This window comes from Geospiza fortis, unplaced genomic scaffold (assembly GCF_000277835.1).
Source record: "Geospiza fortis unplaced genomic scaffold, GeoFor_1.0 scaffold242, whole genome shotgun sequence".
Classification (NCBI taxonomy): Eukaryota; Metazoa; Chordata; class Aves; order Passeriformes; family Thraupidae; genus Geospiza; species Geospiza fortis.
The window spans coordinates 203076-215795 of NW_005054574.1; the positions used below are offsets into that span (position 1 = coordinate 203076).

The 12720-nt window shown below is 46.4% G+C and overlaps 1 protein-coding gene across 1 annotated transcript in view; it reads left to right on the top strand.

Moving 5' to 3' along the window:
• Positions 1–3874: 3874 nt before the first annotated feature.
• LOC102040177 (protein CASC1-like) overlaps positions 3875–12720 on the top strand; it is an 11069-nt gene continuing 2223 nt past the window's right edge. Inside the window, exons 1-3 of the mRNA XM_031064257.1 lie at positions 3875–3946; positions 11514–11729; positions 12431–12614. Coding sequence (XP_030920117.1) covers positions 3875–3946; positions 11514–11729; positions 12431–12614 — 472 coding nt within the window. The remainder of the gene's footprint in view (positions 3947–11513; positions 11730–12430; positions 12615–12720) is intronic.

Sequence of the window (12720 nt, forward strand, 5' to 3'; positions counted from 1 at the left end):
AATAAAATTACACCATCCCACTGGGAGATGCTCTGCCCAAAGAGAAGAGCCAAGCATTCCTAACTAGATGTAATCTGAGATTTTGGGCATCAGGACAGCCTTTTCCACTGGAGTCCCAGAGGAACACCAGGCCCATCTACACCACCACTGGACCTTCAGAGGAAGACTATACCCTTCTACAGGATCCCTGCTCCAACAGAACCACACCAGGAGGACTGCAGCCACCATTTAGTGGGACTGCTGCCAACACCCTGACCCACAGGGTGTCAGGTTGTGTTCTGACTCTGTCAGGGTTGTTTTGTATTGCTGCATTATTTATTTAATTTTTATTTTCTTCCCTAATAAAGAACTGTTATTCCTGCTCCCATATCTTTGCCTGAGAGCCCCCTTAATTTCAAATTTATAACAATTCAGAGGGAGGGGATTTACATTTTCCAGTTCAGGGAAGACTCCTGCCTTCCCTAGCATTCACCTGTCTTTTCAAACCAAGACAGTGTGGCTGTCTGAGATTTCTGAGCCACCAAAACTGGCTGGTGAAACAGGCAAAAATCCTCAGGTAGAGGAATAGGCCTGGGTACATTGCATACTCGTCAGCCGGATCACAGCAGTCATTTAACAGAGGTTTTTTTCTCACTTTGTGTGTTGCAAGTGGTTTCGTGTTTGCCTGAATTCCAGACCTGTCTGGTTTTCCTGCTGGTGGCATCCCTCCTTAGTCCTGCTTAGGTCCGCGCTGGTCTGGCTGGGCAGAGCTCCAGGCTGCGGAGACAGAGGCCAGAGCCCAAATCTCAAGGATTAGCAGATGCTTAAGCACTGACCTTGCCAGGTGCTAGAGGTGCTTTATGAGCCAAAAATCCCACGACACTTATGCAAAGCAGAAACTACTCGTCCACAGGGAAATTTATTCCGCTCTGGGATGGGGCATGAGAGCAGGATCAACAAATCCACCAAAACACCAGGGAAAAACAGGTCCAGGGAAGATTTTCACTCCCCCTGAGACAACCAATGCCAGCACACAGCACTTACCGAGTTTAGAGTGAGTATTTAACCGGTGAAATAGAGTCCTTTTGTTCACACTCAGAAGTGCCGATGTTTACTGAGGTTTTCCGGGTTTCCACCAGGCTGTGGGTGGCTGAGTTAGTTACGGAACATTTTCTGCAGCTCATCCTCTCCTTAAAGCTTAATGGTCTTTCAACAGCCCTAACGTTTTTCCCGGGCATTGTGTCAGGTTAAATGTTATTTGATTTCTATTTGAAAAGCAGAATTGGTAGCACGGGTGTAATATTTGCCGTTACCTCTAATCATTCATCCTTAGCCACCCCTGGACTGATAAGGAAGGAGGAGCGGGCCGGGAAACCGGAGCGGTTTTCCGTAGTAGCCATGGAGTCGGTAAACACGGCGGGGCTCTCAGCCCTGGCCAGCGGGTAAGGCACTGCTGTGTTCACCTGCCAGCAGGCAGGGCTGCCTTCAGCCCATAGGAGGAGGGAATACACCTTTGCCTACAGCAGCAGGGTAGGATTAGGGATTAATCCCACTGCCGTGACGGGGAAGTGCAGACAGTGAAGATAGGCGCTTCGTTTTCCCGGCTGAAGAGCCCGGAGCAGGTGCAGCCTTCGGGCTGATGGAGGAGACTCCTGCTGAGGGGACCCGTGGCTGTGCCCTGCCCCGTGACACTGCTGTGACCGTGTTTTCCCTGAAGCTGCTCAGGGCTCGCCCACTGCAGGCGGCTCCTCCGAGAGCTGCGGCGGTCGGGAGCCTCCATCAGCGCTGCACAGTTTTGCTTTCCCGGCTTCCAGAGAGAAAATAACAGCCAATCTGGAGTAGGTGAACCAAAATAAAATGAAGCCAAAATTAAGTGAAGCTAAAGGCAGCAGAGGTGTGCACAGTGGTAGCGGTGTTTTGGGGGTGGTCAGCGGGACAGGCCACTCTTTGAGTGTCATGCGCAGGTGAAGTCCAGAGGATCTTCCCCCAGCTGTGGTTTCCATTTCCAAGGGAAGCACAGAAACTCACGCCCTCCTCAGGTTTCCATCAAATGACCATAAGGTGGCAAATGCCAGTGTGAAAAATGCATAGTTTATGATTGTCTTTTTGCAAATATTAAAGTGAATATTATATGTGTTATGTTAGAAAGTTGCTGTATTAATTTTCTTAAGCAGTGTGTTAAATATAGTTTTAGGTTATAACATACTGTTAAAATAGAAACTATGCTATGTAAGATACTTTTTTAAAAGAAAGGACTTGCAGCAAGATAGCAGCCACAGGACACCTTTCAGAGAAAAAGAATTTATTGCTCCATTATCAGAAGAAACGAACTTCTTCCCACCTTGCTCAGGCTCGAAGGCGCTGTTAGGATTATGAGGAAGAAGCTGACACTGACCAGACAGAATTTTGCGTTTGAATGGAATTTATGCATCATGTATGAGGTGTATGAATATGCAACAGGCTATTGTTCTGAAGGGTTAATCCTCTGTTAACGTGTGTCCTTTTTCAGGCTTATGTTGCCTAGAAAAAGGTACCCGGACCATCTGTAACTCTTTGTTTTTATGGTCTCATGTTGTCCTAATCCAAATTGTCCAAATTATTATTACTCTAATTGTATTGCTATTTTTATAACCATTTTATTATTATTAAACTTTTAACATTTTAAAACCAAGTGATTGGCGTTTTTCACACCAGGTTGAGCAGGGGCTACAGCTCCCATTTTGTCTCTGATGCAGCACCTGGCCCTGGGAGCAGGGACAGTGGGGACTTCCCTGCAGTGCATCAGCACTGACAGCCCAGATCTCCTGCCTGGAGCCGTCCCTTGCTGAGGGCAGAGCCCCTGAGCCAGCCTCTTTCCAGCCCTTGTACTCTGCAAGTAAAGACACCTAAAAAAGGAGCTCTAGCTCCTTCCAAGAGTGGCTGAGCTGGGAATACTCCTGGTGTGGATAGCAGGCAGCTGCAGCATGGCCAGGCTGGTCTCTCTCAGTGCATCCTCCCCCTGTCCTCCCTGCTCCCTAAACACTTCCAGGGCGGCTCTTCTCCAGCGACAAACACCACTGGCGTGGGCAAAGCCTCCCCTGTGCTTTACAGCCCTTCTGCTCTGTTCAGCTCCAGGGCCAGTGCTGTGGCCAGGCACTGCTTGCTGCCCAGGGCACAGCCACATCACTGCTCCCACAGCTGGAAATGGCCCTGTCAGCACCCCTGGGGAGGGACAACCATCCAAAAACCACGGTGCTGCTGCTGCTGCTGCTGCACAGGTAACCACAGGAGCACTGGGATAAAAAATGGCACAGGGACCTGCAGGGGAGCGAGGCTTTCCCGAGAGCAGGGCACAGGGTCTGGGAGCTGCCCCCAGCAGCTGCCCTCACACACAGCTTACCTGCTGCCAGCCTCTTCTGTTTGCCCTGCAGGGAGCTGCAGACCCTTGGGAAGCAGCTCCTAAAAGAGCAGGGAATTAAAGCAAACAGGAGCTGACCTGAGGCAGCCTCTCAACATGCCAGGCTGTGAACCGTGACAGCTCCAAAGGGGCTTCCCAGTGCTCTCCCTGGAGTGGCTGCCAGCATGTCAGGAGCAGGAGCCAGTGCTCTCAGCTGTCACGGTCACTGAGCCCAGAGGTGCCCTTACATGCTCCACTAATCTGTAAAACTAACAGTGGAGACCCCTCCTGCCCTCCTGGGGCCCTGAGACATTTCAGGCACAGGGGCATCTTCAGTTCCTAGTGTAGTATATGGTAGAGATAATTCATGCTATATATATGTATAAAATATTGTAAAATCTAAGGTATGTCACTGACCGCCCTGGCTGGGAGCAGAGTCTTATGTTTATTCAATTAGTTCCTGGACAACTTTAAGATAATATCAAGCCTGTTAACGTATTAAGGAAACCTTCCCGGGCCATGATTGCTAGCTTCCTTGGAATGCCTAAGCCACTCACGAGGACCTGCACCTGGGAAGATTGCATCTACCCGGTACCGGGTGGCCATGCAATACAGGCTCTTCGGAAGTGCTCAGACATCCGTCTGGACACCTGGACGTACCTTTGTCTATTTCTGCACATGTATGGCCCCAGTTCTACATGTGAAGAGACACAAAGGAAAGTTCGGTCATCTCTGCCTCAGGCAGAATAAACTGTATATAAGCTAGTGGCGTGAAGCAGTCGGTGTGAACCACTGGGGAAACGCTGACACTTTGTCGGTCGATCTCGGTTCACCCAGTGCCGGCACCCGGGGTTGACACTGTCTTGGCTGTGGTGGTCTTTTTTTTCCAAAATTCTATTTTTGTTAATGATCTAATAAATCATTATTAAATTTTCTTATAAATTTGGCTACCGATTTGATCATTTATAACACTAGCTGTTAGCTTCCAAATTTTGAACATTAAGGATTTCTCTCAGGTACCGATGGCTCAGTGGTGGATGCAGGTTTTTGTTCCAGCTGGAGGTCTAGAGGTGTGATCTGAGCCACCCAGAGACATTTACTTGTTTCCCTCTATTGGCTCACCTTCTGTTTTTCCTCCCAATGAATGAATCAATCAATAGGATTATTACAGTACAAAAGAATATATGTTTGGATTTGCACAATATATTTGGATAATCTGGCCAGGGTTTGGCCTGTGTGCCCCGAGTTCCTGTGGTTAGCCCAAAGCTACTCCACACCTGCACAGTGCACCTGGCTAATTCTGCTTGTTCTTTTCCACTCCAGAACCCAGCTGTCCTCTCTGCTCCAACAGGATTCTGTGGGGTAACATCACCACAGGAGTCTGCCTAGGGAGTTGATCTAATTGCCCTGTACCTGCTGACCCCTGCAAGAACACCTCAGCAAGAACACCTCAGCATCCCTGTGTGTCCAGAGGGTATCCCAGGTGCAGGGACAGGACATCTCATTGCACACATCTTGGCCCTGCACAGGACACTGCCCCTCAGCCCTTCCTAGAGCTCCCAGCTCTGCAGCTCCAGCTGTCCCCTCTGTCCCATCCTGCAGGAATTCATGGGGCTCCTGGGGAATGCAGCCAAGGAGTTCCATGGCACACCCCAGGTGATCCTGCCTGTCCTGCCACAGCAGGCAGATCACTTCACCTGCACAACTTAATGGCAGCTAATCATGGCATGGTCCACTGGCTGCCTGGTCAGGCTGCCCCTTCCAAAGGCCTTGGAAAAACACCAGGTGTTTGGAACAGCAGTGGTGACTTCAAATGCCTGCCTTGCACAGCTCTTCATGGTGAAACAAGTGTGAGAAATTAAAAACAAACAAACAAAAAGAACCCTAACATAATAAGGAACAGCAGTAAAGTTTTGAGTTTCTTAATCCTCAAATCCTTCCCCCACTTAAAAGAAAACAACATTTTTTGTGAAGAAAAATTAAGGAAAGTCTGAGGGGCAAAAAAGCAGAAAAGAGAAGCCACCGATACCTGTGTGCCTGAGAGTTTTTTTGCAGGATGTGGATTTTGAGGGGTGCTGTGTCTCAACCTGAGAATCACAACAAAATGCAGGGAATTGACTCTTTCTGCTTTGTCCTGAGAGCAGGGAGAAACAGAATTATTTTAAGGTCACTTGCACAATGATGTGTGGGCCTGCAGATCCCATTTTCTTCCCTCTCCAAATGATGCCAGGGGATCACCTCACCCAGGACTATGAGACCATCTGGAAAATATCATCCAGGGCATTATTTATTCCCTGTGCCAGAGGGATATTTATAGATAAAGTAAATAATGTTGTCACAATCCAAACAAATAAGGGAGGCTGCAAGGCAGTGCAGTGTCTCCTCCCCCAGCTCTGTGCTTGAATTTTCCCCAAGAGGTGCCAAGTGGGATTTTTTAAGTCCCTTCCAACCCAAATCGTGCTATGATTCCATGATCCTTCCAAATTCAGCCAGTTTTGGAGAGCAGGTGGGAGCAATCAAACCAGTCCCTCACAGGACCAGCTCCCTCTAAGTCCGTTGCCCAAATCTGCTCCATAAAACCATGTAATGCCTAAAAGGCTGTCTATTTTTGACGCAAAACAGGGTAATTTCAAAGGAGTTTCTCACAAGAAGTGAAACCCTTCCCCTCAGCTGAGCAGTTCAGGTTATTATTCACTGTTTGGATCCAACCCACTGAACAAAATACTGCCTTTGCCTTTAGAATGGAAAATCCATTGTGCAAGTTCAGGCCAGCTCTTATTACAGGCTTCCTAAATTTATTCATGGAAAATTAAATATTTTCTTTAGATAGGCAGATAGGTACATATCTGTGTCTCCAAAGTGGTTTCAGGCTCTCCGTTTGTAAACTAATGGATAAAATTCCCTTTGCAGCACTACCTAGCGTGGCTCCAGGTTATTATGGTCATGAAAACGAAATGAAGAGCATGTGGCTGACCTTTCCCAGCTCAGGTCTGTCTTCCCAAAGGGAGTGTGTAGAATACCAACCATCTGGTTTATCCTGTATTTCCTTCCCCTTGGAGGTTTATTTCATCATTCTCAGAAGTGAAGGAAATCCTGTTTCAACACAGCCTCTTCTTGTCTGCTGGACCTGTGCTGGAATCACAGAACAGAATATTCCCAGCAGGAAGGGACCCATACGGATCATCAAGTACAGTTGAGGGAGGGAGGTATTGGGTTTGGGGCCCTTGGGATGTGGCCCTTTGCAAATGACAGAGAAACAGTGATGAACCCCATGCTGGGGACATAAAGCAGGTAGCAGAGAGGAGAGGTGGGAGAAATGTTCCCTGACAGTTTTGAAGTTTAAGCAGGCATCAGAGTTCTGTAATATGGATGACCTCATGTTTGTGTTTTGGTTTGGGTTTTTTTATGCCCTGTATTTTGTACTGCTCTTCCAGAGTAGGGCTGTGGCATTCACATTCCCTGAACATGATTCCTTAGCCCAGGATTTTTCTCCTGGGAAGCTGAAAGGCAGTGAAAAGCCCCAGAAAAAAGAAAAACAATTCTTATCTCATTTGCTTCTCCTGTGTTGTGCTGATGTGAAATGTGTTTACAGATTGTTTACCCAGAAGTGATTGCCTGATTAGACTCTGGTGTGAGTTGTTTTGACTCATTGGCTAATTGGGGTCAAGCTGTGTCAGAACTCTGGAAAGAGTCACGAGTTTTCATTAGTATCTTTTTAGCATTCAGTAAGTATCTTTACTGTATTATTTCGTATAGTATAGTATGGTATTCTTTAATATAATATAGTATAATAAAGTAATAAATTAGCCTTCTGATAAGATATAGTCAAATGCATCATTCTCTCACCTTGTCAGGGTTGCCTGTATTTACAATATGGGGCAGTACCTTCAACTGGAGAATAACAAAATAGCTGTTATTGCCTCCTCTACTAAAACCAGGCCTGCATCTTCCATGTGCTTTGGGCTGACTGTTCAGATGCAGCAGTTTGTGGACTGAAAGAAGGAGGATGTTGGAATTGAGAAGAAAGGATTTACTCCTTGGGATTCAGTTGTCTGAACTTAGGGAGAGGAGAAGCAATTATGAGCAATTCCAGTGCCTGACCAGTGCACAAAGCCAGTCCATCTCCCTGGGATCCACATTCCATTCTGCTGTAATGAGGTGTCAGATTCAAGGACCTGGAGTCTTTGCAGCTAGGTGTCAGATTCAAGGAGCTGGAGTCTTTGTTCTTTTTGACAAAACAGTGGACTTTCCATAGGAATATCCAGCACCTTTTATTTCTGCTGGGTGACTAAATGACAGAAGATTCTTTCTGCAGGATCTTGTATGAAGTTCCATCTTCTCCTTCTCTGCAAATGAACTTGGTCCAGGCTCAGTGTATGGATGCAGGAAGATGCAGGGGAGCAGGGAAGAGCTTTCACCAAGTGTGTCCAGTGCTTGTCCTGCTGTTGTCTCTTTCAAAAGAGAGCCTCAAATCAGATCCCACCACTTCCAGGATGTGCTTGGCACAAATTCAAGCATTTTGCTGTCTGCTCAGAACGCCAGTTTTTTCTCTTCTCTCTCTGAGTCTTGCAGTCCTGAAATGGAGCACCTTCCCTACAACCAGCATGGAACACACCTGTAGCTGCAGTCATCTTTCTCCTAGGGAACCAGGGTGTGGTCATGGCGCTTGTGTGCTGCAGTCTCACAGCCTTGCCAGCTTTTGGAGGCTCTTTCCATATTCCCCAAATGCATGGAAAAGCAAAAACTCATGTATTTTGATGATGATTAAACACAGCTTTCTGATACTATGTAAATAATTTTGATACTTAGTCTATGACTTACAGGCATTTGTAAAAGCCTCAGCCTTTGTTTCCAGCAATCCTATGCATCTGAAAGCATGTGCATTTCAAAACACGTCTTCTGTGTGGAAGATACATTAAAAATTAAAAATAGAGTATTCTGCCTTATCTAGCCTGTTTTTTTTTTTTCCTACAAGTTCTTCAAACCAGGTAACGAAAATGGTTTAGTTATATTCATTTAGGTTTAATCTGATTTTTAAAATCCTGTTGCAGAACTTCAGTGTTTCAGGCAGCATGGTATCAAAAAAACTTTATTAGACAGGAGTGCTCTTTGGAATGTCAGTCATTGGAATGTTCTTCTCAGTCCTAGCTTTTAACAGCTTGTTTCCATGAAATGTAAACTTCTACCACTGGGATTTAGCATGCTTAATTTGTTCAGCATATAGGTACCAGCTCAGTCAATAAAGAACTCTTTTTCACTGTCATTTTTTCCACCTTCTTGAATCTTACTGCATTTTAGTCTTTAATTCCAGGTAATGCTTCTTTTTAAACAAACAAAAAGCATGCAAACTGCATTTCCATGTGGGGCACATGTAGAATGCATCCGTGTTATTGGAGTCATAGGAGCGTGGTAGTTTCTACAGAAGAAAAGATGCAGCTTTTGCCTCAAGATCACATGGATTTACTTGAATGGTGCAGAGTAGATTTTCTTTCTGAATCCCTCTAAAAAATTTAAATGCTGTCCTGTGAAGCTGGATTAGCCCAGACTGAGACACCAGGCTGCAGTTCCCAGGATGGCCATAATACACAGGAATCACCACGACGTCTTTCACAGCTGGAGCAGGGAGAGGCTCACATCTTTATCTTTCCTTCTTCCTTCTCCTCTTTTCCTTTGCCCTGCACTGTGATGGTATTTCTTTGTCCATCTCACTGTCCTTTTGCCTGTACCTGTCTGCATCTGCTGCTCAGTCCCTTTCCCTCGCTGTACTCTTCTCTTTATTACCCTCTGTCCTGCTACCCATCCCTTTCTTTCTCCATCCCTCTGCTGCACCTTCCCCCCACACCCACCTGCCGTGGTCATTTTCTCTCTCTGTCCTTGCTTCCCTCTTTGTCTCTGTATCCCTCTGTCTTTCCTGTGTGTTTACCCCCGTCTTTTAATTTGTCCTTCTTGTGTTCCTTTTTATTCCCTTGTTAGGAAAATTAATCCACAAACACAAGAGGTTTATGTCCAAAAAGGAGACAGAGGAGTCCTTTTTTGGCTTTATTCGAATAAAGGGAGAGGCTGTAGGGCATCCCCTGGGATCTCTCAAATTTTTGGAGGGCGCAGCCTCCTTTTTATCCTGATTTCCTGCCGCATTTCCCTTCTCTCTTTCCCCATTGGCTGAGGTACTTGAGAGGTACACAGTTCCCGATACACCTGATACTGAAGATTTCCCTCTAATGTATAACCCTCTCTTTTAATTTTTAATTGATATGGAATTCAGGGCTTTTTCTTCCTCATTGTTTCTTTCATCTTTCAATGTCTAATTTCATTTATCAGCAAACCTAAAGTTTATTTGTAAGAGCAAATATCCTTTTCCATTCATCAATCAGAGGAATCCTTCAGATTGTTTCTTTTATCTCCCAGCGCTAGTTTTATCTACCAGCAGACCCACAGCTAGTTTGTAAAGACAAATCTCTATTCCTCTCACCCTGTTGCTCTGTCCTGCTCCCTGTGCCATTGTTTTTCACTGGATCCTTCTGTCCTGTTCCCTGTCCCTATTCTTTTTTAGCCCCTCTCCGTCGTGCTGCCCATCCCAGCTGTTTTTATTTCATCTCCATTCCACACCCTGTTCTTCCTTTTCTTCCCGTGTCCTCTCTGCTCCCGCTCCCGGTTTGTCTGTCCCTGGTGCTCCGATCGCGCTGCTGGATGGGTCCGTGAGCCCAGGTTCGGATCCCGGGGTTCCAGCCCGGCGGGGTCCTGCAGTGGCAGGGACGGGAGGAGGCAGCTCCAGCCGCTGCCCCAGCCCGGGCACGCTGCCCCCGGGCCGGCCACCAGCCTGGGACAGTGACACCGCGCTCCAAGGTCCCTTCCAACCCAGGCCACTCCATGATCCATGGAAACACTGCAGTATCTCTGTGTGAATGGAACAAAGTTTATAAATATAGGGCTGTTTTGATAACACTTGGGTTTTGTTGACATTTCTATTAATGATTGTTAAATAATGAGGGCAGATAACAGGACAGATAGAAAAATGGAGTTCATCCCTATACTTATTTTTACTTATTATTTATGCTTATGGTCGTGTTTATCGTGTTTCTATAGATATGTGTATTATTATACATATGTTTATGGGTGAGACACACAATCTTTATGAATCTGCCAGGCTCTGGGGAGATTTACTGCCTCAGAAAATGATGATTCCAATGCATATCGTGGTAAGCACTGGTGTAGTGTGGGATGGTACTGAGTATTACCTGAATGGGTGCTTCAAGTGAGATACCTGCTCTTGCACCTTGTTAAAAGAGGGACTAATTCTAGGAACTAAAACTGTTTGTCTGTCCCACATAAGTTACAAATTTCTCCAGTGTTGTGGTGTCATTCTTTGGTTTAATAAAGAGCGAGTTTTCTTGTGGTACTGACTTAAATAAAACAACTGCAAAATACTGACATAATTTAGCTCCACTTAACAGCCTTTTCGAGTTGCCATTTTTTGATTTGGTCTCATTCTCTCAGTGCAAATTTCGTAACAATTACAGTAGATGTTTTTACAGTATTGAACACTTTTTTCTTGATTCCTGTCAACAGTAACTTCTCCTGTACCATCCCTTGTGATGGTTTATGGGCTGTTTGGCTTTTCTAAAGAAAATAGTTATGGCCATTTTTGTCCACAGTGTTTCTGGCTTTCACTAACATTTTCCAATTCATTAAACCTTAAATTTATTATTTTATATGATATATATGTATTTTTTCCTATGCATAATTGTCTTTGTTATCTGAAAATTGTATTTCATGTTAAATCCCTCTTGCTCCTCATAATTATCATATGCTTTTCACCATCAGCCATGACCTTTTGGTGCCTTATTTTTATTTATTTTGGTATATTATATGATTCTTTTCATATCAATAGAATCTTACTAAACCTGTCCAGAATCTAATGTATTATTGTGCTTGTGAAATTCTTCTGTGGGTAACGACTGACTCATTTTGTCAGTAAAACCTTATTCCCACAGAAAGCATTTGGAACTACAAGTCCAAAAGCTCAGCCCCAGTCCCGAAGCGCTTTTCATTGCCCGGCTCCCGGCTGTCCCCGGTTCCAGGGATGCTGAGGAGCACCAGCAGATGGGGCTGGAACGCTGCACGGTGAAGCGCTCCCAGCGCTGGGAGAACATCGGCACAGGGCAGTGGCGGTGGCTTTGAGCACCCGCTGAACTCCTGCTGTCTGCTGCACTTTCCAGAGGAGGAGGCCGTGCTGCAGGAGGAGCCAGGAGGCAGAGAAGAGGCACTGCAAGTTGTGGATTTGGAGCAGCTGGTGCCCGTGGGGGGCGTGTTCCACATCTCTGCCCTGCAGCTGCCGCCCCAGGCCCAGGACGTCGGGGACTGGACCATGGTGGAGGTGAGGGAGGACAGGGATCAGCCCTGGTGCCCCTGAGGAGCTGCTCCTGAGGTTTGTCACTGCTGTCACATGCACTGCACACGAGTTCCTTACAGCAAACTGACCAGGCAAGGTTTGCAAATCATCAGTTTTGCACATGTGAAAGGTGGAAGCACAGTGGTACCAAAAACCACTGCTGGTTCAGCTCCAGGCCCTTCAGGCTGGTTGAGGACTGTGGGCACTGGGTTCTGGTTCCTCTAGCACTGCCCTACCCCACAGAGGGCACTGTGAAGCTGGAAACCTTTAATAAGCAAAATTCCCAAAAAGCCAAACCCAGAGGGCAGGACTGTGGGCAGGGGAGGAGGCCCAGGATGTTCATTCCCAGCCCCTGTGACCTCCCCTTCCCTCTGGCACTGAGGGGACAGTGGAATTTCAGCTGCTTTTGCCTGCCCTGCTCCTGGTGTCTGGGGCTGGGGTCTGTGAGGAATGGCTGTGCCCCGCTGGGCCCTGCCCTGAGGGTGCCTGCAGCAGCACAGGAAGGACCCAAGGCCTCCTGGTAGCTGCTCTTCTCCTGCCTCCAAAGCTGGGCTTGGAAATGTACAGTATTAGCAAACCATTTTAAATGCGTGTTAAAAAGCCTTGCAGTGGTTAGATGAACTCAAAGAAAAAAACCTGCATTTTCTGATAAACCCCTTATCTGTCCTTTTCCTCTCTTGCCAAAGCTGCTGGATGTTGGATTGGAGGTGTATCCATATTCCCCAGGAAAGGCTGAAGATGGCACACGGGAAGCAGTACAGATAACCCTGAGGCTCCCTGATAATGTGATTTATTTTAAAGTGCCTGTGGTAGCCCGATGGGATCCTGCGGGTCTGAACTTAAGACATAAATTTATTTCAAATTTGAATAGTGGAATTTATACCTGAGTTGGACTGTTGTTACAGTCCAGCTGTAAAGATAAGGGCCAGTTTGGAGCCCAGAAATAGTTTGGGGATGGCAATTTTAACAAAAAAAA